The sequence below is a fragment of the Toxoplasma gondii genome, chromosome X (genome assembly GCF_000006565.2).
Source record: "Toxoplasma gondii ME49 chromosome X, whole genome shotgun sequence".
Taxonomy (NCBI): domain Eukaryota; phylum Apicomplexa; class Conoidasida; order Eucoccidiorida; family Sarcocystidae; genus Toxoplasma; species Toxoplasma gondii.
Genome location: NC_031478.1, coordinates 6,844,103 through 6,869,723, shown reverse-complemented (window position 1 = coordinate 6,869,723; position 25,621 = coordinate 6,844,103). Strand labels below are relative to the sequence as shown.

The window sequence follows — 25,621 nt, the reverse complement described above, 5'->3', positions numbered from 1 at the left end:
CGTGTGAAATGAATTTTTCTGCTTTTTTCCTGTTTTCGTCTCCAGAGCTGTTTCAAATCAAAGACGTCCGCAGGTCCCGTCGGTTGTCCCTCGGAAGTACCCCTCCCCGTGCATGCGTTTTGCGCGCATCGACGAGCCCGCAGCACAGAGTCATGCGGTCTGCGGCGAAGACCTTTGGGGAAACCGTCGCTCAGCGCTAATCGGTTTGTCCGTTGATCTGTCAGAGAAAACTCCCACCTTTTTCTCCTTTTTTGTTTCTGCTTCACGGCACCCCCCACACTCGTCGATGGTTGCGTCTGTGTCTCCGTCTTTGAGCAAGCCGTGATTTGCTGGCCCTCCCCCGCGCCGGTTCTCGCTTCGCATTTCTTCTCTGCAGCGCTTCGGCCCTGAAACCTTCGTCGTTCCCCACTTCGAGTGTCGTTTACAGTTCCTCTTTCCGCCTCTCATTCGGCGAACCACGCCCCAACTGCTTTCCCCCATATCGGCGGCGCCTGTGCGACCTCCGGTCTCCACGCCCGCGCGACTTCTCCGCCTGCTGTCCGCTCCCGTGCTGTCCTTCTGCACCGGATCTTCCTCTGGCTGAACCTTCTGCCCGTCTTGTCTCTCGAATTCTCCTCTACCCTCTTCTTGTCTTCCTGTCTGCATCGTCGTGTCTCTCTTGCGTGGGGCAGCGGGTGCTGTTGAGTCCGGCGCTACGTGGCTAAGTTCGCGGACGCCGCAGAGAAATACCTTGGAGCGTTTTTTGACGGCGAAGGATAATGGGGGTCCACCATGCGCTCGACGATGCGGGGGAGATGCCTCACAGTGGAGGGCGGAGAGCTGTTGCTCCCATTTACCCTCTCGATCTGGCAGGTCAGTCCGCAGTTTCGTTCAGACTTCCTTCTCGTCTGGGTTCTCTGTTTCACACGCCTGGCCGCGTCTCCTCTCCGCTTCTTGGTGTGCAGCCTCGGTTTCTCCCCTTTGATCAGCTGTCTCGGTTGCGCTTCCGCCCCTTGCGTCGCCTTCCGTGTTTGCTTCCAATTTTCTCCTGGCTTGCTCGTGTGTTCGCGCCCCTCCGGGGAGACCGGCCTGTCTGCTGCCGACAGAGAGGCAGCCGTGAAGGGCGTGATCATCAACTGTCTCGACGGAGAGACACGACGTCTGTGATGCAAGCAAATGAGCGCGTGTATGCACAGGTACCCGCGCATACTCAAATATTTTCGTATCTGCAGATCCACAGGCGCATGCATGCGCCCAACTGTACCCACGCGTGTTTCTACATAGTTGTGGAGAGGCACATGCGTCTGCATGTGTGCACGCTGTCTATTCTTGCGAACGATAAACCTGGTGGCGATCCGTGTGTTATTTTCAAGAAGTGATTTCGACGCAGGCCATCTCGCTCGTCGCTCGTTTCCTGTGTTTGTCGGCTGCTCGCAGGACGTCTGAGACCTGCAATGCTGGTGTTAGCCGATGGGACTGAGTTTCTCGGATACTCCTTCGGCTACCCAGGCAGTGTGGGAGGCGAGGTCGTTTTCAACACTGGTACGTTTTTCTCGAATTTGTCCAGAAACGCTGACGTTTGGCGTCTCTCCTCTCCAGAAAGGGTGCATTCGGTCTATCCGCTGTGTGCTGCAGCGATTGGTCTTCCTCTTACAAGCGCGTACACCACCCTATGCAGCCTCATGCACCGCCATCTGTCAACGCGTGTGGGCCGCCACCACACGACCATGTATCTACCTTCGATAAACATATTTATGCATATATATATATATATATATATACATATGCATGTAGATACTCAAAATGCATGCATATTGGTACGTCTGTTCACCTGTATTTTTCTGCGTGATAATTAGATACCCCTGGGTTGCGTCACCATGAGCTGTGTATCGTTCTGGGTGCATGCGTTGTTGCGGGAGTGTTCGTGCGTCGGGAAAGGTAGTGGCCGACTTCTTGTCTTTGGCGTGGTTAGGTATGGTCGGCTACCCCGAGTCTCTGACGGATCCTTCGTACGAGGGGCAGATCCTCGTTCTCACATACCCTCTCATCGGCAACTATGGCGTTCCCTCTTCGGAAAAAGTGAGAGCAGACAGCAAGAAAACGAAGAGACTAGCAGAACCCCGTACTTCGTGGCTGATCCACATCAGTGAGAGTCGAGGAGGGAGAGTCGGACTTCTCTTGCGACGCAACGTCACAGGAAAGCAAGTCTGGCAGGGGTCTCCGCTTTCTCACATGCCGAATGCGCACACAAATCATTCATACATCACTACAAAACTGAGTCCTACGTGAGAAGAGCAACGTCACCTCTCCGTGAGACATATACGTGTTTCTATATACATATATACATATTATGTATATATTTATATTCAAATATATATATATATATATATCAATGTGGATATCTAAGTTTATATATGAACGTACATCTGTCTTTCGGGAGAGTATTTCCCTAAATGGCAGATGCTAAGACGCTTGTACACCTGCGTGCAAAGGTGTTTACGCGGGTGTCTACACGTGAGCGAAGTGATTGCTACACACATGTATATATATATATATATATATATGTATGTATGTCGCTTTACAATGTTTGTTTTTCTGTACATCTAAAGTCGTCTAGGCATCGATATGTGATGTGCATTTCAGCGTATTTCGTGTGTTTCATTTCCGCTCTTCAGGATGAGCATGGCCTGCCGAAATACTTTGAGGGCGACCGCATTTACGTTCGCGCTCTCGTTGTGGCGGACTACGACAACGCAGCTGTGACGGCACACTTTCGTGCAGAGAACAGCCTCAGTGCTTGGATGAACACTCACAAAGTCCCGGCAATTGCAGGTGCGAAAACATCGAGGCCGAAGTGTCTGTAGTGTCAGATGCGCCTCTGGACAAGACATCCTCTTTCGATGCTTGTCTTTGATTTTCACTTAATTTTCTCTTCGCAAGTCTGCGAAGGAACGTCTGTCTGTACATCTCGATGCCCAGGTGGCTTTCTCGGCCATTTGGAGGAACTGTCTTGGATCCGCGTAGTAGGCATGTATGAGGGAGCAGCTTCTCTTTCTTCTGAATTGTGTTCCACTTGTAAGTCGGTTCGACCACGAGCAGTCAAGACGCTCTTACCGTGCCACCGAGTCAACGTCGCCCATCACAGACCGGCTTTTGAATGCCTTTTTCTTCAGGCTCCATTAATGCACGTCTCACTGAATCCGTGCTCGTCAATTTGGACAGCTAGATCTGTGTAGTCCCTAGAGACTAACTTTTGGAGGGAGACTAACAATACAGCTAGGTTGCTCTACCTCGGCTATGTTTAACGCATAGTTCACGGATCACTGTTGCCACTGGTCCTTACAGAGAGAGCACACGACTGCTCACGTGTTTGTCATGGAGACACATCTCGATTGTGTATGTTTCACTTCAATTCTGCAGAGCCGTTCAGTGTATGTCTGCCATGACGGGGAGGGGTATCTCAAGGGTGTATTGTGAACTGTATTTCCACGGTGTACGGGGCTTGAAGTACTGGCGCACATATGTCTGGAGGACGAGACGTGGTTTAGTTCGTGTCTCAGTGCTCAACAGCGTCCGGATCTCTGGCATGCTGTTGCCATCCTGTTAGTTGCTGGCCTTCGCGGCTACTCGTTCTCCTTTAGGTGCACCTCCAGTGTCTCCAGTTCTGCTGGTGTTCCCTTGCCGACTGTTGCTGCTCTGTCAGGGCTTTCTAGGTCCCCGCCTCACTCTCGTTTCCGCTTCTCTGTTTTCTGCGTCCGTGTGTGTCTCACCTCTTCCTCTTCGTTTCCATCTCTTTTCTTGTCTCACCTTTCCACGGCTCTCGTTTGCTCTTGAAACGCTGTCGGTTGTCGTCGTTCCGCCTCGTTCTCTATTCCGCTCTATCTTCGTCGTTCCTCTTTTGCTTCTTTCCGACTTCCCGACTCCTGCCTGTTTCCGGCTGTATCGTTTTCTTTTTCAAGGAGTCGACACGCGAGCGTTGACCAAGCACCTGCGCGAGGTCGGCTGCATGCTGGGCAAGATCGTCGTCCTGAGCGAAGAAGAAGAGCGTCGATCCGGCTTGTCGCTCTCGGCTCTCGCCGCGCTTCCCTCAGCGACTGCAGCAGAGCAACGAGGAGAGAACGACGCGACGGTGACGCCCGACAAAGCAGAGGCCCGCCTAAGAGTGGAGAGGCGACAAGCAGCGCTCACGATGTGGGAGGAGGCGATCCGCAACAAGGCGAAGAACCTGCCATGGGAAGACCCCAACAAAGACAACCTCGTCGCCCTCGTTTCGCGAAAAGAAGTGCGCGTCTACAAATCTACTGTCGTGGATCCGGTGAGTGACAGAGCCCAGGGAAAGACGTTTCACGTGCGAAAGCGAAACGCAGTTTCCACAGTCCATGTTTAGATTTAGCGTGGGACATGCACAAGTTGGGATTCTGCGGAATGCCGCTATCTGGGGAGGGGAGTATAGACGCCGAGTTCAACTCCTGGCTTCAATCTCCACTCAACCGAGGCGTAGCGCAATGCGCTCGCTTGCACTGGTTTCGCCGCGCCGGAGGTCCGTGCTGAGCTGTACGTACATCCGGGGTGTGTATGCACGTTGCGATCGCGTTTGAGTCTTTTGAGGGTCTGACTGTGCGTGTCCGGGGCCTCCCGGGCGGCGCCTGTCGAATGTGCGGCTCGGCTTTGCCCGCCTTCTTTCTCCAAAGTGTGTCTGGACTGCCTTTCTGTGTTCTGTCGGAATCTCAAGTCTGGGCTGTCGGTTTCGTTGCCTGAATCTGCAGAATCTCCGCGACGTCCTCATCCTCTGCGTGGACTGCGGGATGAAATACAACATCTACCGCCAGCTTCTCCATAGCAAATTCGAGCACTGCAACATCATTCTCAAGGTAGAGCTGTCGCTGCTCTGACTGCATTGACTTTGAAACTCTCATTCCTGATCTGTTAGCTCTCCCGGCAGTTCGCTTGTATTTTCTGTTTCCTGTGGCGCCCACCCGTCAATTCCCCTTTCTGCGGCGCCGAGCGCTCTTCAGCTGGTACTGGGAAATGGAGATGTGTGTCCAGCAGTATCAAGACATACATAAGTATACTGATGTGTACACGTGAATCTCCATTCTGTTTATGCATGCATATCTGTCTATATATATATATATATATATATATATTTGTACATGGATTTATGTGTGTGCTTGCGTTTGAATATATGTACGTATTATCTACAAGTCTGCATGTTTCCGTACGAATGTCTGCACGCGTGTGTGTCTGGTTACATGCCGCTGAATCTCACTATTCAATTAAACAGTTGAGTGTGGAGAGGTACGCGAGACTGTGACTGCGCAGCTGTGAAACCGTTCAGGAGCGCATGCGCTTTGCGTGTCTCTCAGGTGGTGCCGTGGGATTTCGACTTTGGCAACGACGAATTTGACGGGCTCTTCATCAGCAACGGTCCAGGCGACCCTGAGAGATGCGAAAAAACAGTTGCTAACATTCGGTGTGTGCTGCAGAGAAAAGCCGATTCGTTCGCCAGAGTCAGGAACAGCACAGTGGCGCATTTCCATTTCCGTCTTCGCTGTAGACATGCAAAACCATCGCGATGTGCAGATTGGTTGAGCTTGCTCTCTGAGTCGCGGGAAACTGTTGCTTCCGTTCCTTGGCGACCCAGGCACAGAGAAGCGTGCATGCAAAAAACAACTTGGAGTCTCTCCGTTTTGTCTCTGCTAACTTAGTAGAACTTAGACCCGGCAAACAGCGACATGCACGAGTTAAACGCGTAGTTGCTCCGGTTCGGGCCAAGGTGACCGGAATGCCCGGTGGCTGCCGGGTACTATGCGCTTCCCCGCGGATCTCCCATGTTCTCTTGTGTGGGAAGACTGCGCAGCACTGCTGGTGGCTGCGTAGGTTCATGCCCTTACAATGCAAATCCCTTTTATACCGTTCGTTCTCCCTCCCGTTTTCAGACGCGTCATGGAGCGAAAGATCCCCATCTTCGGCATCTGCCTAGGAAACCAACTCCTTGCCCTGGCTGCCGGCGCGAGAACGTACAAAATGAAATACGGAAACAGAGGTAAGCGTTGCCGTTCGTCGGGCACACTGATTGTACTCCGTTTCGGGTGTACGTACACCTCTTTCACCGGCAGCGAGGCGCCGGTCCAGGGAGCGTCCCGCGACGTGGGTGGCAGGCCAGTGACTAGCGACGGCGAGGTGAAGAGGGAAAATAGCATCTCCGGACTCTCATTTCCGTTTTGCCGTTGCAGGAATGAATCAGCCGGTGATCGACTTGCGGACGTCGAGATGCTACATCACACCCCAGAACCATGGCTTTGCCGTCGACGAGAGTAAGCAGCGACAAAATTCCACCTGCGAAATCTAGGTGCCATGACCTCCATATGCCGTTATCGTAGACATAATGTTGATATGTAGATGCATATGGATACGTCGAGAGAGGTACAGATTCACTTTCTTAGATGTAGACGGCTATAAATCAAAGTGGTTCATGTATCTGCAATTGGTTGTATTTCGACAGCATTGTGAAAGGGAGCGGTGTTCGGTAGAGCGCAAATGTGACGCAAGTGTATCCGTAAGACCCTGAGTTTCATTATAAGTAGGTATTGTCTCTGTACAAATGATCCGCGAGCCAGAGCTGTATAACTCAAATCGAATAAACAGAGTGTCTGTCGCTGTGTATACGAATGGTAACAGTAATCCATATTTCACGCCTAGAACATAACCGATGTGGAATAACCTAAAAATGTGTGTTTGAGCCGTCCACATCAGCGATATGTCGATTTTGAATCAGCGAAGTCGACGTTTGTCCCCGTTGATGAAGTTCAACAATGAGCCAGATATTCACTTTCTAGAACCTCCACAAAGGATGATGTCCTCCAGGTAGCGAAGATACCAACTGTGGTGTTGGAGAATGGCGTTTCAAAGCCGGTAGCGTTGCAGACACTCTTGTGTCCTCGTGGGAGTCCGTGTTCGAGGCGGGCAGTTGCTACAGCAAGTAGATGCATAGAACGAAGCGAGACCTCCACGCGGGGATATACCTTTTGACATCAGTTCTGGACGACTGCAGATCCTTTGCACAGATGCAATATCTGCGTACGGTGTGGCGCTTACAATACATGGTCGAGCTATACTCCTGTCGGTCTCAGTGCGGCCTTCGTCAGATGACAGATGTGGACACCTGCCTATACGACCCTGTGTTGAACCTCTCGCCGTTTCTGCAGGCACGCTGCCTCGAGATTTCCTGCCGCTCTTTGTAAATGCAAACGACCGTTCGAACGAAGGCATCATCCATCGCACGCTGCCTTTTTTCTCTGCACAGTTCCACCCAGAGGCGTCAGGTAAGGCGGCAATACTTCTTCGACTGAAATACCGACGTTGCAGATCAGCGACATCTATTTCCGTTGGCGTCGTTTCAATGATCAGTGCTTGAAGGCATCTTGGCAGCGTTTCGTCGGATCAATACGGCGGAACTGGAGCTCGACGGTACAAGGAATAAGTGACTGCCGATGCTCTTCCCGATGAGGCAGGGGCGACAGTTCCTTTCATGAGGGAAACATGTGCTTGTGTCATCAGTTCAGTTCCTCATAACTGGAGGCATCTGTTGGGTCTTAAATAAAGCCGTCACTCTCGCTAAGAAGGATGCTGCCTTGCGACGCAACTCGTGTGTCACCAACTGCATCGCGGTGGGAGAGTTTTTCCTCTGAGACAAGACGAGGATGGACCTCCGAAGTTCGTGTACGCAGTCTGCGAGTCAGTGGGGTGCCGACGCACGAGACGAAGACGAGCCACTCAGAGATGATTGTTTCTCACTTTTCTGCCTCGGCGAAGAAGCAGCGCATACCCATCGGTGCCCCTCCGCTGGGCGTCTCGTGCGTTCCCTGTCGCTGGCGCGGCTTCGTCAACACAGTGCACCGATTTTTTCTTCTGCTCGTTTGTGACAACCTAGAGAGCTCCAGTGAGATCGAGGAGTGGCGCGAGATGTGAGTTTCACGCGGTGGAGGCCAGATGATGTTTCGTCAAGAGCTGCGCCGCAGTCTACCACGCAGCGCAGACCCCGTGGGGTGTGTCCTTCGCGCGATTCTTTCCTGGAGTCTGTGGGGTGTTTATACACTCGGCGTCCCTCTGTCTGTGCCTTCTGGCTCAGGTGGTCCGACAGACACGTTTTACTTATTTGGCGACTTCATCGCCTCGATTATGAAGGCGCAGACGCTGAAGCAGGTCCACACGACTCCGTTCTCCTTTCCGCAGAAGTTCCAGAAAGTTCTGCTTCTCGGTAAGGCGATGTTCCTCCCGCATCTTGAGGGAAGGCGAGTTCTTTTAACGTGCAGAAAGCCCTTTGCGGGGGTCACCAGAGAAGGAACGCCATCGGCTGCATCCTTCTTGGTTTCTCGCAGATGCGTCTGTGGCTGGCCGTCGCGTGGCACCTTCTGAACGCCCGTGTGGAGGTTTCCCGACGCTGTCATCTCTGTCAAGGTGTCGTCGTGGACGTTCAAGAGTGCGAGCGCGGCCCTGCCGACTGTCGCAGAGAGCGCGGCTCATGTCATGTCTCCCTTGTGCATTCTCCCTGAGCTTTTCGCGGGCTCTCTTTCGACCTCTGTCTCCGCCGGGATCATCTGTTTAGGAGGACCGTGTCGTGGTGACTGTGCCGGAGGCTCTGCTCGCTCAAGTGAGGAGGTCGGGGTAAGGCGGGAAGTCGGCTGTGTGTGCGTGGTTTATTTGCTTCGTAGGGAGCGGAGGCCTGAGCATCGGCCAAGCCGGGGAGTTCGACTACAGCGGCTCTCAGGCGATAAAGGCGCTGAAAGAGCAGAACATCTTTGTCGTCGTGGTGAACCCTAACATCGCCACGGTGCAGACCAGCCAGCACATGGCCGACCGGGTGCGTTGACCGCGCAGACGGATTGCGCAGAGTGGCGTCGAGGGAGCGCGAACGAAAAAGGAGGACGCAGACGCCAGAGAAGACACAGAGAATCAGAGAGACAGCGAGAGACAGACAGCGAGACAGAAGATCAATCGGGAGGCAAGGAGGAGAGCGAGGTAGAGAGAAACCGCGAGAAACACAGAGAGGAGCAGAGAGCTAACAAGACAGAAACAAAGCGTGGTGCAGGAAGACGCAGATGAGAGGGAGAGACGGAGCCCAGAGCAGAGACAGAAAGACAGAGCAACGAGAGACACAGACAGAACGGAGAGAGAGAGATAAGGGTGGAGGTGAAGGAATAAAGGCGGGGCTTGAGCAAACGGTGAAGCATTAGGCTGTGGAAGGTGACGAAAGCGCGATGGAGGCAGGATGGTCTTTGTGAGGCCTTCTTTGTCGGAAGAAGAGAGTGGACACCACGTATTTCCACTGCTGCGTTGCGTAACGCGTTTATGAGAGGGTTCTGCGGTTCCCCAGAGACTGGCGGAAACCAAGGAGTCGGCAGGCTTCCTCGGGTCTCTCTCTCCTCTGCGTTGTGAGCTTCCTAACGTCTGTCGACTTCGGGAAGTCCGAAACTCTCCGGAGAAGACACACGCAACTCCAAACTGCGAGTGGAGTTGAACCGATCCAGTCGAGTAGTAGCTTGCATGAAATGTGTCGAGCCGGGTGCATGCAATTCATTTTTTCAGGTGTACTTCCTGCCCGTCACGGATGAGTTCGTGACAAAAGTCATCGAAAAGGAAATGCCCGACGGCATTCTCTGCACATTCGGAGGCCAGGTGCGTTTGCGTGTGTGCAACGGCTTTTTCCTCGATGAACGTAACTAAATGCGCGAAGATATAACGAGGCCTAGGCACTCGCAAATGGACAATCCATCCATATGCATATATATTCATATATATGCATGTTTAATATATATATATATATATATATATATAATATGCGTATGGGGCTGGCCATTGAGGAGATATGTATGCAGCTGTTCAGAGGAGTAGCGTAGGCGAACACGTTTGCATGCATAGACTTCTGGACGAAGCACGTGATCGTGCGGATATATGTAAATGAGGTTGTGGGCGTATGTGGGGACAGCGATATCTGGACAGGGTACGGCTTTTTTTTCACTTTATGGCATGTTCAGACGGCCCTCAACTGCGCTGTGAAACTCCACGAACAAGGCGTCCTGGCAAAATTCGGCTGCAAAATCCTCGGCAGTCCAATCGAAGTAAGAATGTATTCATATATATACATCCATATATATATATATATAGATAGATAGATATTCGTAACTGCATAAATGCACATATTCATAGTGATACATATATATATGCACATAGACATATGCAAGTACATCCGCGCACACATATGTCCATATATGTGTGTATATCCATATATAAATATATATCCATATATATATATATATATATATATATGCGTGTAGAGAAATGTGTGTGTATCAGTGCAAGTTACGATGCACAAATTTGTATACTGGTGTGTATTTAGGTATCCGCGCATTTCGAGTTTCGTGGGAAGCACGCGGTTTCTTGTTTGTCTTTTTTAGGCGATCATTGCGACTGAGGATCGAAAGGTGTTTGCGGCGAAGCTGGAAGAAATCGGAGAAAAAGTGGCGGAGAGCGCGGCCGCGACAAACACGGAAGAAGCTGTGCAAGCGGCGAAGGCCATTGGCTACCCCGTCCTCATTCGCGCCGCCTTCGCACTCGGTCAGCCAAAGAAGAGACCGGGGAGTGAAGACGAGCGAAGAAAAGGAGGCGCAAGGTCAACGAGAGCAATGAGAGGAGACCCAGAAAAGGCGCACACAGAACGGATGCAGACGGAAACAGACGAGGCGGCAAAAGAGGCAGTCGATGACAGAGAAGAATGCGAGGAAGGACGCGAGGGAGACGGAAGCACCGAAGACGAAGGGAAGAGAACTGGCCAGAAACGAAGGATACGGATTTCACGTTCAAGTGATGTCAACTTGTATGTGGACTATCGCAGGTGGGCTCGGATCTGGGTTCGCCGAGGACGAGGAGACCGTCCGACGCATTTGCAAGGAAGCCTTCTCCCATTCTTCTCAGGTCCGGTCAACTTCTCGTAGTGCATGCGTATACGCACATCAGAGTAAAATTTGCATATATATATATATATATATAAGTATATGTATGCACACATATATGTTTCAGTTCTTATCTGCGGGTGTACTTGTGCATGTCCGCACCGGCGTCGTGTGGGCAGATGTGAACGTCTGGAGAGAGAGGTCGCCCGTTCTGAATGCGCGTGCATGCGTTTCTGACAGGCGTGTCTGCATGGCTGCGGAAGCCGAATGAAACCCCACACTTCCGAAGGAATCTCGCGTTTCAGCCGGTTCGTTTGCAGGCCGAGTGTCGTCGGGGAGGCTTCCTCGTTGTGTTGGTGTGTGCCGGTCCAGTGGTTCTCGCGCGAAGCCCCGAGTGCGTCCCCTATAAGACTGAAAAGCGCCAAGTCGAGCTGGCGGAACTCTGAGAATTTACGTTTTTTCAGGTTTTCGTGGACAAAAGCCTGAAGGGCTGGAAGGAGGTGGAGTACGAAGTCGTTCGCGACTGCAAGAACAACTGCATCACCGTCTGCAACATGGAGAACTTGGATCCCCTCGGTGCGTCTCGTCTGTGTGCATTTGCCGTGTTTGCTCTTCAACTGTGGCTTCTCAGCTCTGTCGAGGGGTGCGCTGCGGAGGCTCGCTGTACACCACGAATTGTTTCTGGCCTCTCTGTTAACGAGCGTTCTGAAACGAATCCCCACACAAGTGCATGCTCCCTCTCGTCCTCTCGCTGCTTGACTCTGTCGCTGCGGGGGAATCCCTCGTACCGTGCTCTCGCTGTGACGACCTCTGAGTGGACGCGTCTCTCTCGGACTTCTCTTTGTCTCTCGCCAGACGCAGTGATTCCAAGTCTCTCTCTTTTTGTGCAGCGCTGTCTCTGACGAACGCTGTCTATCGGCGTATCTCTCCTTCTCCGCTTCTCCAGAGCTTGGCACTTCTCTGTATAAAGATTTACATATATATATATATATATATATATATATATATTTGAATGTTTTTGTATATGCACTCCATCTGGATAATTCAGTCGTCGAACTCTATTGTCACAGCGTTTTGGTCACTTAAAACGGCGTCCTTCGTCGATGGTTTGCGCATGCGCTTTTTGCGTCCATGTCTGTACACCCGCGTGTGGATTTTTTCCCCTCAGGCATCCACACGGGAGATTCGATTGTCGTTGCTCCTTCGCAGGTGAGCTGTCTTCGCTTGTGTTTTTCTGTTTTTCATCTCTCTTTATACATTTCTCGGTCCGATATTTCTGCTCTCTCATGGCCTCTCTTTTGCCATTTTCCTCGTTGTTTTCTCTTATCCCTCGTTCTTCCTCTTGTTATGTCTTCTTCTTATCCTTTGTTATCTTTTGTCCGCGTTGGTCTATTGTTGTCTCCGCTTCAAATCCCTTCGTCTCCCACACAAGCGCGCGTTTTCTTCTTTGCTCTCTCTCTTCAGACGCTGTCTAACGAGGACTACTACCGCCTGAGAGATACCGCGCTGAAGGTGATTCGTCACTTCGGCATCGTCGGCGAATGCAACATCCAATACGCGCTCGACCCTAACTCGGAGAAATACTACATCGTCGAAGTAGGTGACAAGAGAGTGCAAACGAAAAACCACGGGAGGCGAAGGGAACGCGGTCTTACAGAGGATGATGCCGCGAGGAAAGGCGGACGAACACCCTGAAACAGGAGAGAGGAAAGCGAGAACCGGACAGGCTCACACCAAAGTCAGACAGAGGCCACAGAGCGAGAAGGACAGGGAGGTGCAGAAGCGGAGAGACCGGCCAGAAAAGAGAGAGACAGGGGCGGAGATAAGTGCTACAGAAAATCGAGAGAAGCTTTCTCGATCCTAGCTCAGGTTCGATGTCACCTGCCTCGCGCTGTGCGGCATGGCCACACGCATGCTGAAAGTCAACGAGAAGGTCGCCAAGCAGTTCTACAAATCAAGCACTGTCCAGACAGCTGCTGACGGACATTCCGTTTTTCCTTTTGTGGGCGTTTGTGTGGCTGTCTCCGACGTTCGGACGTCCCGCGATTACAGCGTCTCTGACTTTCCAGACGCCTCGCTTTCTCATCTCTTCTCCCGCTTCGCTGTCTTGTGGGCCTTTTCCTCACCGCAGGTCAACGCGCGTCTCTCTCGGAGCAGCGCCCTCGCGTCCAAAGCCACTGGCTACCCTTTGGCCTACATTGCGGCGAAGCTCGCTCTCGGTAACGTTTGTCTCCCTTCTTTTTCGTCGAAACTTCTGAGTGGCTTTTCCGAACTGTTCGTCCCAGAGTCGATCCGCATGGCCCGCTCAAAGCCCAGCATCCCCTTTCATTGCTGCTCTCCTTGATGCTTCAAACGTGTCTGCACGGCCTTCCTTCTGTTCTTAAATTCGCGGCGGTGATGTGCGTTTCCGTCTAATCTTCTTTGTCTCGTCGGCTGAGTGAGGTGGTGCTTCGGTCGGTTTTCATCCTCGAGAACTGGCAGTGTGTGTCGCATGTTTTCTCTCTCCATGTAGGCTCGACTTTGGTGGAGCTCAGTAACTCCGTGACAAAGGAGACAACCGCCTGCTTCGAGCCTTCGCTGGATTACGTCGTCACCAAGGTGCCGAGGTGCGAGGACACAACGCACACAGATAGAAGTTCCATAGGGACTCCCAGGACACCAGTGGTTTCTTCCCTCTTCTCTTCGTGGCCTGACTGCTCCCTCGTTCTCTCTTTCCTGCCTCTCTTCATCTCTTTCTCTGTTTCTCTCTTCGTTGTTCCTGTCCTTCGCCGTCTCTTCCGCTGTTCGCTGTTGGGGTCCGTTCCAGTTCGGCCGTCGCTTGCGTGTCAACGTGTGTATGGTTCTCTCTCCTCAACGTCACCACGTCGCCTGCGTCCTTGCCCAAAATTGTTTCTGCCTTCTGCAGGAGCTCAACGCCTTCTGTTAGATGCCTCTCTGACGCATGCTTTGCATCTCTGCACTCGATAGAGACTTGCCGTTTTGAGGAAGAAGTTTCCAGAGCGTCTGAGAGAGTGTCCTCGCTCGTCTCTCGACGTCCAGCGAGGCTTGCGCCTCCTGGCGGTGAACAGATTCGTGTTGAATATGTCTTTCTGCTCTCAGGTGGGATCTGCGAAAATTCGAGTCGTGCGACCCCCTGATGGGCAGCGCGATGAAGAGTGTCGGCGAGGTCATGGCCATTGGACGCACCTTCGAGGAGTCTCTGCAAAAGGCGCTCAGGTAAACCACAAAGTTCCAATCATCGGCATCCGTCGACAAACAGTTGTCCCAGTTGAAGTTACTGTAGCCACATCTCTCTTCTCCGCATTTCCTCTCTCTTCCTCTTCTCCCTCTTGTTCTCCCTCTTGGTCTCCCTTGTGTTCTCTTTCCTGTTCTCTGTTTGCGACGTTTCTTCGACTGTGTCTCGCTGACGTCCGTTCTGGTGGCCTGCGTTTTCGCCTCTGTTCTTCAGAATGGTGGACGAGAAGGCCGGCGGCTTCGACGAGTCGGTCTGTCACTTTTTTTCCACGGACGAGGACTGCGCGCCTTCGCTGCCCGGGTCAGACTTCAAGACGTCCTCCTCCGGAGAATGCATGCGTGGCGGCTGCGGACGCACGGACTCCGGCGCCGAGCGGCAGGCTGCGCTGCTGGAGGCGGAACTTCGCCGTCCGTCGCCGAATCGAATCTGGGCGCTGGCGCTCGCCTTCCAGCTCGGGTGGACGGTCGACGCGCTCCACGAGAAAACGAAAATCGACAAATGGTTTTTGAGCAAACTTCAAAACATCAACGACATCAAGCGACAGCTCACCCAGCTCACCCTCGATGACCTCACGCGCGCAGATTTCTTCTACATCAAGAAATACGGTAAACGCCTTCTCGCACTGTCGAGACACTGGGGCATGTGGCTCGGGTGTCTTCGGGGTGGCCGTCAAACAGTGGGGCGTTTCCCAGTCGCATTTCTGACTCTTTTGTACATCTCCGAAAACACGGCGACGATGCGCAAGCCGAAGGGGACAAGAGACAAGCGATGCTCCATGTTTTCAAAGCTCCTGTCTGTTCCCCGTCTCTTGTGGCAATCGTAGAAGATACGCTAACCGCAGACTGGCGGTCAAATGTTTTTTTTCGTTTTGGGATCCACTGTGGTTCTCATCTTCTCGTCGTCTCTTGTCTTCGTCTCTCGCTCTCGGCTTCTCGTCTTCTACTCGGTCTCCCCTGCTCCGTCTCTTCTCCTCGTCCGTGTCTCATGTTCCTCTTTTCTTCTCGCCTTCTTCGCTTCGTCTGTGCAACGACCAGACTGCGACAATCCCTCCCCGTTAGTAGGATAGGCCGCACGTTTCTCTCTGTTTCCCAGGATTCAGCGACCGTCAGATTGCGCAGTACTTGATGAATTCACCGAGCGCGGCTGCGCTGTCGCAGTTCGACGTGCGTCGTCGGCGACTGCACCTGGGCGTCAGACCGTCGGTGAAGCAAATCGACACTCTCGCGGCCGAGTTTCCTGCTCACACGAATTACCTTTACTTGACCTACCAAGGAATCGACGACGACGTCTCGCCTCTCGCTGCCACATCGTCCGTCTCGGCGGTCTTCGCTGGCGCGCGAGCCGAGAAGAGAGAAGAAGAAAACGCAGAGACATGCAGAGACGACGAGGACGAAAGTCTCCTCCGCCGCCTGAGCAAAAGCTCCAGCGCGCGGCTTAGAACCGGCGAAGGCGACGCACCCGGAAAACAATGTTTTGTGGTTCTAGGTAGGCGACGAAGGCAAGAAACTTTGAGGATCGAGAGACGAAGAAGCATTGAAGGGAGAGAAATGCAAAGACGGGAGAGAGATCGAGAACCGGAGGAGAAGAGAGAGGAATGGCGACAGAGATCAAGGGACGAGTTGGAGACGATGCATGAAGCAAAGGCGAGCAAAAAAGGCGATTCACGGAAGACCAGAATCAGACGACAAGAGCATGTCTTTGTTTATCGACGGGCACACCTCATTTTCTTTTCTCTCAAGGACCTGTCGGTGCTTGCGCACCAGGTACTGCAATATATATATATATATATATATATATACATGAACATCCACAGATATGCTTGGGTAGATACAGAAGTACATATATATATATATATACATATACGACTATTCATGCATATGCATGTGTATATGCTTTTTTGCACCTTTTTGTGCGTTGGTATTTTTTGGTGTGTTTCGGCAGGCTGCGGCTGCTACCGCATAGGATCCAGCGTCGAGTTCGATTGGTCCGCTGTTTCGTGTGTCCGTACACTTCGGTCTCTTGGCCACCACGCGATTGTGGTGAGTATTCGGCGCCTCTCAGTAGTAGATCACTTCGCAAACGTGTCGGTCCTTAGGTCAAGGAATTTGCGACAAGCCTCTGCCTCAGGTTCCTCGTGAATAGCCTCAGACTATTTTTAAACAAATGCAGCGATGCATTAACGCATGGGGACACTGCATGCGAGATGAGCCACTGTTCTGCGAATATCTTTATGGATATGTATCAATGGATACATATATATATATATATATATATTATGTACGCAGTGGAGGCCATGTAGAAATGGGCATTTTTACCTCTATTCACGAATAAGAGTAGGTCTGTGCATGACGACGACGGACATGAAAGTGATGCTAGACAGTATATGAGCATTTAAAAGGTAATTATTCATAAAAGCGTTTATTGAACGTTGTTCGTCCTGCTCTTTTCAATTCGCATTCCGTGGAACAGGTAAACTGCAATCCCGAGACTGTGTCGACGGACTACGACGTGAGCGATCGGCTGTATTTCGAAGACTTGAGCTTGGAAACAGTCTTGAACATCTGGTAGGTTTCTCACGCGTAGCTGTCCGATTGTGGGCTCTCCGAATATAAGCCGAATCGCGGTGACCAGCCTGGATGTCGGCCTTGGACGTGTGTCTGGCCCCTCAGGTTCCCCGAACATTCAGAGAGAGCTCACATGGCCCGTAGGTTTGGTGTCTCTCAGTGTGTCATGCAGCGCTTCAAAGTTCGTTCTTTGAATTCGCACATCCCGTCGATGTCTGTGGGTCCGCCTTGGATGGCGCCGCCTCGTTGGTATTTGAATTCCCAAATAAGGGGCACAGAAATCACTGTTTTCGCTGTGTGGAAGACACGTTCTTTTGTGTGTCCCAGATTTCTCTCGTCTTGTCTTTCTTCTCACGCTTCTCTTCTGTCGTCATCTGTGCCTCGTGCACGCGGCTCTGAACTCGTCGTATTCTCCTCTCTGGCTCGTGTCTCTTTCCCTCCTCTTTGACTTTCTTTTCCGTCTCGCTTCGCTTCCCTTGTTCTCCCGTCTTGCCTTCCTGATTCACGCGTTGTCTGTCACGTCTGGCTTTCGTTGATCGCCTCTATTTTCCGGAGTTTTCTCCTCCTCCACTCTCTTCTTTATCTCAGAAAGACTTTGAAGATTTAAACAGGGGTCCACCTCCTATTCTACACTCCGGAGAAGAAGTAATACCTTCCCGCGCGGTGGTGGATTCCATTCGCTATCCTGTGTCTCCTGCCTACTAGTCAAGAGATGTTGCGCGAGTGTGTGCTTCTCGTTCGAGGGTCCTCTGTCGCGCGTTTTTCGTTCGTTTCCAGGGACATTGAAGCCCCGGCGGGAGTGATTATTTCCGTGGGCGGCCAGACACCAAACACGCTGTGCTCTGCACTGGAGAAGCAGGGCGTGAGGATCGTCGGGACGAGTGTGGCGGCGATCGACTGCTGCGAGGACAGACACAAGTTCTCCCGGCTCTGCGACGAGCTGAACATCGACCAGCCGAGGTGGAAGGAGTTCACCGACCTTCGCACAGCGAAGGCCTTCTGCCAAGAGGTAAGCGGAAACACATGGTTCATTCGGGGCGAAACAAGAGAAAACGGGAGATGGAGATGGGGACGAAAACGGAGACGAACGAGAAGCAATCAAATGGAAGGCAAAGCAACCGAGAAATAGAGAGACACGGAGACGCAGAAATGTGCGCAGAGGACAGCGAAACGCAGATGAAGCGGGGGGAGACAGAGCGGTCTTCAACAGCGCGCAGTCGAGTTGAAGAAGAGACGAACGAAGAACGGACGTCAAAACACACAAGGGGAGCGAACCTTGGAGGACTGATAACAGAAGACGAAAAGTCGAATTGGAAGATAGGAAGTCGCAGGAGAGATGACACAACCTGTCGAGGTTCCAAAGCGGTAGCGTGTGCCCAAGAGCAAAAGCATTCGCCGGATGTCCTTACAACGTGCTTGCTGGCGCGACGACACCATCAGGTTACCTCGAAAGTAAATACCGTTTCTGCATTTTTATCGAAGAGGTCTTCTGTCTCTGCTTCTGGCCTACGTAGGATAAAACGCTTGCTCTGTGAAAGCCCCTGCCGGTCCACATGTTCGTACCGCACACGCTTACAGTGGTGTCTTGCATGCATTTTTCGCTGGCCATTTTTCTTCCTTTCCCTTCGCGACGGTCTGTACGGACGCCCGAGACCCCGTTGGTCCACAGGCGTCCGGCGCGGTGGTGTCTCTGGTACTCCGGCCTCATCGAACGTATGTTTTCTCGCAGTTTGTCTGGCACGTGTTTGAAAGGCTGTGGATTCGCAAGTCGCGTTTTCTGCGTTCGTTCTCGCTCTTCTCTGCAGGTCGGCTACCCAGTCCTCGTGCGTCCTTCCTACGTTTTGAGTGGTGCTGCCATGCGAGTGGTGACCGACGACGAGCAGCTCGACGCCTTCCTCAAAATCGCAGCTGTCGTCAGTGGCGAATCTCCCGTGGTCATCTCCAAGTTCGTCGAGAACGCCAAGGAAGTAAGAAAACGACCTAGACAGGCTCACGACTTCCACGCTTCCACGCATATCCCTGTATCGTGTTCGTATCTACTTTCCTGTGGGCTACATGTCTCCGTGTTCCTATGCAGTGATGTCAGAGATCTTCCTCGAAATACTCTCTTCAGCTGCGTATAGGTGTATACTTGCATGATATCCATTTATCTTTTGCTTGCGTATCTATGTAGATGGAAATGCATCCGAATGGGATATATATATATATATATATATGCGTGTGTTTTCTTATAATTATGTATGTATATATATATATATAATATTGATGTGTGCAAACATGTGATCTCCGCTTAGATGGGGAACTCTTGAGCAATAGTGAGGCAAACGAAAAGAAGTTGTCAAAATCAGCAGGAACCACCGGGATGAACCTGGTGCATGCTTGCGTAAGCATAGGCGTGCAAGCATAGTTTCACATGGTAGGCAGGAGCCGGCATTGTTCGGATGTATCGTTCTCTCTTCGTTCCTTCCGTGGAAACTGCCTTTTTGGCTTGCAGGTGGAATTTGACAGCGTCGCTTGCCGGGGGGAAATCGTAAACTTTGCAATAAGCGAGCATGTGGAGAACGCGGGTACTCACTCTGGAGACGCGACTTTGATTCTCCCTGGACAGAAGCTTTACGTGGAAACGATTCGGTGAGGACGCATGAAGAGTGTGTTGTGACACCCGTCCCCAGTGCGCGACAGAGAAAAAGAGACGAACTTTCCAGGAACGCAGAGAGTCTTCAAAGATTCCGTTCATGAGTCGCGGCGGGTGCATCTCGCGCCCATTGTTTTCAAGGACGCTACGCGCCCGAACGAGTCGTGTTCTGTCTCAGCGTCTCCAGTTGCTGAATGCCGTGGTGTCATCCCAGCAAACGCAACTGTCGCTCTTGTCAAGAGCACGAGAAAGAGAACATGCTAAAAGGGCGTTTGAAGGGAGTGGAGGCGGCACCTGCATGTAATCGAGAGAAAGAATAATGGCTTAGTTGACGAAGGACGGTGGAGAGAAAGTGATCGAACTTGAGGCGCAGTGAGGGCGCAGAGACAGCGACAAAGACATGTGAGGATATCCAGGCAAGTGTGATGGGAGAGTCAGGTAGATATTTGCCAGTGGACAATATTGCTAGAAATGGAGACAAGATGGATGCAGGGTGAACGGACAGTTATCGGTCGGGGTATACGAGAAATAAATGCATGTTGAATGACTTGGATAGATGAGAGAGAGAGGGACCTAGTGGTTCCTTGGCCTTGCGCCGCCTTGACGTGAAGGGTCGACACCAGTCAGATGGAGATTCTGTCGCCCACATCTTCTTTAGAAGAATTGAAAAAGCTGTTCTTGTAAGTTGTGAAGGCACAAATGTTTTTTGCGTGCAGTCGCGTGAAGAAGATCTCGCAGAAACTCGCGCGCGCACTCCAAGTCTCAGGTTCGTTTTTCTCATACACTATCTTTCGTTGATTGCTCTTCCCCTGCTTCTCCTCAAAAACCTTTCTTTGCGTCGTGCGTTCGATCCGGTGTCTTCTGCCTTTCTGTCAGGTGCCAACTGTACACGGTTCGAGTTTCTGTCTTCTGAGTCGAGTGTTCTTCTTCACCATTTTTTCGTCGGACTTCGTATCGCTCTGTGTTATCCGACAGTCGATAGACCTCTTTTCTCCATCACGAGAAAGCGACGGCGTTGCCTTTCCTATCGCAGCTCACCCAGTGGAGGCAAACCGCATTGGCGGATCTGCAATTCCAAACCAGAGTTCAGAGGCGCCTGAGACTGCCGGACGTTCCCTCGAGTTCGTGTCAGCTGCATGCGTTGCATGCGCCTGCACAGTACCAGGGACGGGGCACCTGCGGGTCCGCTTGCGAGAGGGCGTGCTGTGCTTTTCTGCCTTTCTTCAGGTCCGTTCAACATCCAGTTCATCTGCAAACAGAACGACGTGAAAGTCATTGAGTGCAACTTGCGAGCGTCGCGTACTTTCCCCTTCATCAGCAAGGCCTTCAATGTAAACCTCATCGACCTCGCGACAAAGTAAGAAGACCAAGGGTATTCCACACGCGCCTCAAGTTCCCTTTTCAACACACTCTTCGACACACATCTCCGAATAAACATAATCTGCGTGCATGTTTCTCTAGAGACCGAGAGATCTACACACGCGCATATGTATATATATATATATATATGTTTGTGCTCGTAGGGTCGATGTGGCGGGAGCATGTCGCAGATGTTTTTCAGTTTACGATACTTTTGCATTTTTGTCTCGTCCTCTGTAGCGCTCCCCGGCATGCAGATGCATGTGCATGCCTGTATCTGTCAGTACGTGGTGCATGTGCGTTTCTACGGATTTTTTCCTCATGGTGTGTCTCTGCACCCCAGCATATATAGAGAGAGACATGTATATACATATGTATGTATATATATATATATGTATATATATACATACATACATACGTATGTGTGCGTATGATTCCACTAGAGGCAAAGCTACCGGTAGGGACCGATTTTGAGGTGGATTTGTTTCGTTCTTTCTCTTCGTTTCCTTGTCGTTTCGTCTCCAGGGTGATGATTGGCGCACCGGTCACTCCGTTGCCGATTCACTTGATGGACCTTTCCTTCGTCTGCGTGAAAGTTCCAGTTTTCTCTTTCGCGCGTCTTCGCGGCTGCGACCCGGTCCTTGGCGTGGAAATGCGGTCGACTGGAGAAGTAAGCAGGCTGCTGAAGAAGGAGAAGCTATTCCGTTTTCAAGTCAGGAAGCCTGGCGTCGTTTGAGGCAGATCTGCATTGCCGTCTACTCGGCTTGGAACGATAGACAGAGGAAGACACAAGTGCGAGGAAGGGGAAAGGGAGGAAAACAGCGAAAGAGGAGGAAAGAAGAGTACGGCACAATGTGCGAGCGAAGCGAGAAGTGAGTGAGAGTGTTTAGAAGAACAAAGTGAGAAACGAAAATGAAACTTCTGGGTATCCTTCCCTCAAGCGACTGTTCGTGGACAAACGCAGTTTTCACTCGAGACGTCAACGCGTTCCGTCTCCATTGCTTGTCTCCTCGCGACCGTGTTGTTTTTCCTTTCACAGGTTGCGTGCTTCGGAGCCAGCAAACATGAGGCTTTCCTCAAGGCTCTCATCTCGGCTGGTGTGCCGCTGCCTCTTGAGAAGCGAACGATTCTCATCAGCGCAGGTACGCAACGTTCTGTAAACTAAGCGATTCTTTCTGTTCGCTTTCTCTCTGTCGAGCGACAGCAACTTTTTCCTGTCTCCTTCCCTCCCTCTCGAGACAGAGCAGCTTCCATGTTCCCCTTAGTGCTTTTTAACAGCCGCGTTTCTCTGAAGTCGGCGCATGCATCTACTATTGCAGATTTCGCTTCGTGTTCGTGCGAGCCGAAGAAATGCTGCCCGTCGCCCTGGCCCTTCGACTCTCTCTCCTCGTCAGTTTCGCTCTCTCCATTTCCAGCTGGCGAAGAGTTTCTGTGGACATATATCTGTCGCTCGCGCGTGATGCATGCACTGCCTCTCGGTTGTGACATTTTATCCTCTTGTCTTTGCAGGCCCTCTGTGGTCGAAGATGGAACTCGAGCCGTACTTCAAAATCCTTTTGGACCTGGGCTTCACAATCTACGCAACGGAAGGTAAGTGGAGGCGCACTCCATGAATCCCTTTGCAGTTCTCTCTTCTTTTTCTTCTCACACTAACAGTTGGTGTTCCTATCTATCTACCTACCTCTCTATCTATGTCTCTCTGGTTGTCTGTCTGCCTCTCGGTCCGTGTATCTGTGTATCTGTCGGTGTAGCTCTCTAAGCCGCGAACGGTCGTGCGTATATATATGTTCATCTGCAACACAACGAACGCTCTGTATGCACGTGCCATGTCGATATGACTGTGTACGCTGGCCGTCGTTGTCTGTGTGCAGGTGTATTGCTTCGCCGCTGCAGAACGTAGCATATGTGTATTTATTCAACATTTTGAAGGGATATTGCCTTCGGTTTCTTTCAGTGGCATTTAGCTAGGATTTTTTCCTTTTTTTTGAAAGGTAGTGAAGAACGTGTGTTGACGGCCAGGGCCGCAGCACATGCTGCGATGTCTTTCTTTTGCCCATGGTGTGTGTGTGTGTCTTGTGTGGTCGCTTTGGCTTTTCTTCATTGGACTGTTTTTCTTTTTGTGTTTCTTCCATTTTTCCGTTCTTCAAGTGCATGCGAAGGCTGTTAAGCGTATTCTCTCGGAATTGGCTTTCACAAAGCTCTTCTGCCCCGCTCCTCGTTTGTTTCCACTTTTCGGCTTCTTTTTGTTCAACGTTCGCATGCTCACACGCATGCACGCCTCGATTTTTTCCTGTCCTGACGCAGACAAGTGCTCTTCGTTTTACTGCTGTCCCCGTTTCCGCTGCCCCGCCGTGACTTCTCTCGCTTTGCGAGCTCACGTTTCTTATTTCTTCGTTTTTCTGAATTTTCTTCGGTGCCCAGGTACCTACAGATTCCTCATGAACAGCGTCGTTCGCGGGCAGGGGACCCACCTGCCTGGGAACGCGTCGCCGGCGTCCGACAGCGGCCTTCGGACTCCTACGACAGCCGAGTCCGACGCAGATGCGTGCATTTGCGCTAAATACGCATCGCGCATTATTCGCGTGAGAAAGCCGATTGTCGGATCGAATGAGTCGCACAACGGAGGTCACCAGTCACCTCACGCTCTCTCCCTCATTGAAAGTGGTAAGGCCCGGCAGTGAGTGTTCGGGTGGCTGTGCAGACGGGGCATGCGATTTTTTGCGTTTCTGAGCAACGAGGCGCCAGCATGTACACACAGCCCAGTGGTTTATGTCTTGTTTGCTTTCATGTTGCAGTCGCACATGCATGCACTCTTATGTGTATGCGCATCTATCGTGCCAAGGTGTATTCACATGCCTAGTTATGTGCATGCGGAGGTTGAGATGCATACTGAGGATGGTCGATGTTTAAACGATTGTTCACAGGCTCAGCTATTGGGAGCGAGCATGGTTTTTCTCTGTGAGAGTTCACTGGACCCTAGACGGTAAACACTTTCAGAGACTGGCTGGACCCCCTCGATCGAAACCATGCATGCAGCAGTCAAGTGGACCACAGACAGAAACAGACACACAGCAGTGCCACGGAGATGTAGGTGCGGCGTTCACGGAGGTAGAGGTGAACATGTGGTTTCACATGGCGTTTTGAATCTTTTCGCAAGAAGGAAAGTACGCGTACTTCCTGCTATGCACGAATCGCTCATCCTTTCTTGCCGAAGAACGAAACGGTGTCTTGTTTGTTCACATAGGGAAGGTCGAAATGGTCATCAATGTGCCTGACAGCATGAACCACCGAGCGGCCACAAACGGCTACCTGATGCGTCGCACTGCGACCGACTGCGGAGGTGCGTCTTGCCTCAGTGGGCGCAACAGACGAACCAAAGAAACGAAAGAAAAGACAGAAAAAAATGGTGGAACTCGTGCTCTAGCAAAACGGACTACCCGACGGAACTGCAGAGCGTCTGTCTGGTCCGAGGGCGTCTTGCCGTTCCCGACTGGGCGTTCGAAAAAAGCAAGTCTTCTCCATTTCATGTTTTGGCGGCCCGCGCGAGCAACAGTAATCTTCACTGGCTTGGCCCACCGACTCTCAAGACCTCAGTTCTGTATGCGGGCGCGGGGAACCAAGTGCGAAATACTCGTTTTCTACATAATTATATATATATATATATATATGTATATACGCGTACATAGATATAAATACGGACATGTAGACAGATGTATGCATACGCATATTTAGTTACAAACGTGTATAGATTTAGACAGATTCGTAATATTTTGTGTATGTTTCGATCAATACATTAACGTTTCGCTTGCAATCAGATGCGTCGATGGCCTCAACAGTCGACAGAGCATGGGGTACGCTGTTTTCTGGGGTCGGGAACGTTTCAGAAATCTCGTCACAGAGAGCGGGCTTCTCCGCGCCATTGGCTTTTGCGAGACTGTCTGCAGTATGTTGATCGGCGTTTACGTCGTTTTCTTGTTTTTCTCTTCGCAGTTCCCCTCCTGACAAACGTCAAAGTGGCAAGCATGTTCGTCGAGGCCCTCAACAAGAAAGAAGCGAAAGAAGCTCAGGGTCGCTCCTTCTGGGACATTCGCAGCTGGGATGAATACTGGCCTCAAAAATAATTTCCAATGCTTTCGCCAAAAACGTTCCATATCTCTCGCTCTACTGACGCATTTGAGTTACGCGACGGATTTCCAGCAGTGGCTCCGCTGTATGCTTCTTCCTCTCTCTCTAGGCATAATGATATATATATATATATATATATATATATATGCATATGTATGTGTACGTGTGTGGGAACACCGGCTTGAGAACCGGTTTTCAAGACGTTGAAAGTCGTCTCATCTTTGTTCCTCCACAACTGAGCATTTGTCTGTGTAGATGCGCGGCTTTGTTCACATGTGTATCGACATCTCAGCTGTTACGTGTGCTGATGTGAATAGAGCAGCGAGCGTACAAGTAGTGAATTTGCCTCAGGGTCTTTTGGCGACGGTTGGTGTTGTCGAAGCAACGCGCTTGCAGTTGTGTGCATGCTTGAGCCGATTTGAACCAACAACCTATTTGTGCGGTGCCAGTGTTCTGCAAAGAGAGCGTCACGTCGGGAATGCTTCAAAGCCGAAACAAATGGCATCGAAACTCTCGTCGGATGCGAGACATGCCTGCACCTCCTGCCGTCGCATTCCATTTCGAAGGAAAGTCATCGCCTCGGACGCCGAGTTCTGATTCACGGAAAATATGCAGACTGTGGCGTAACCATTCTCTCAGAAGAAACACAGATTTCTACAACTCGAACTTCGCCTTCTTCCATAAACGTTTCGTCAACATATTTATACATACATAGAGATATACGTGTATAAGTAAACCCTATACACGTATATGTATGACTAAACATAAATAT

General features: G+C 51.3%; 2 protein-coding genes across 2 annotated transcripts; one reads left to right on the top strand and one right to left on the bottom strand.

The window, feature by feature from the left end:
• Positions 1 to 29: 29 nt before the first annotated feature.
• Positions 30 to 645, bottom strand: TGME49_215270 (hypothetical protein; the record flags this gene model as incomplete). The annotated part of the gene is made up of 1 exon (XM_002370805.2): positions 30 to 645. The coding sequence occupies one exon, from the start codon at positions 643 to 645 to the stop codon at positions 151 to 153; it is 495 nt and encodes a 164-aa protein (XP_002370846.1). The 3' UTR covers positions 30 to 150.
• TGME49_215260 (carbamoylphosphate synthetase) lies at positions 30 to 25,585 on the top strand. The gene is made up of 37 exons (XM_002370804.2): positions 30 to 852; positions 1,417 to 1,521; positions 1,952 to 2,058; positions 2,655 to 2,811; positions 3,939 to 4,294; positions 4,746 to 4,850; positions 5,346 to 5,452; positions 5,919 to 6,025; positions 6,216 to 6,296; positions 7,188 to 7,304; positions 8,111 to 8,239; positions 8,694 to 8,842; positions 9,568 to 9,657; positions 10,017 to 10,100; positions 10,437 to 10,596; positions 10,874 to 10,953; positions 11,396 to 11,507; positions 12,100 to 12,140; positions 12,396 to 12,527; positions 13,063 to 13,150; positions 13,444 to 13,537; positions 14,031 to 14,147; positions 14,380 to 14,771; positions 15,259 to 15,651; positions 16,108 to 16,205; positions 16,636 to 16,730; positions 17,508 to 17,739; positions 18,536 to 18,697; positions 19,225 to 19,361; positions 20,082 to 20,131; positions 20,593 to 20,722; positions 21,250 to 21,394; positions 21,764 to 21,866; positions 22,234 to 22,314; positions 23,146 to 23,388; positions 23,969 to 24,064; positions 24,715 to 25,585. Exons 1-37 carry the CDS (start codon positions 759 to 761, stop codon positions 24,843 to 24,845), a joined length of 5,100 nt encoding a protein of 1,699 aa, XP_002370845.1. The 5' UTR covers positions 30 to 758; the 3' UTR covers positions 24,846 to 25,585.
• Positions 25,586 to 25,621: the final 36 nt, after the last annotated feature.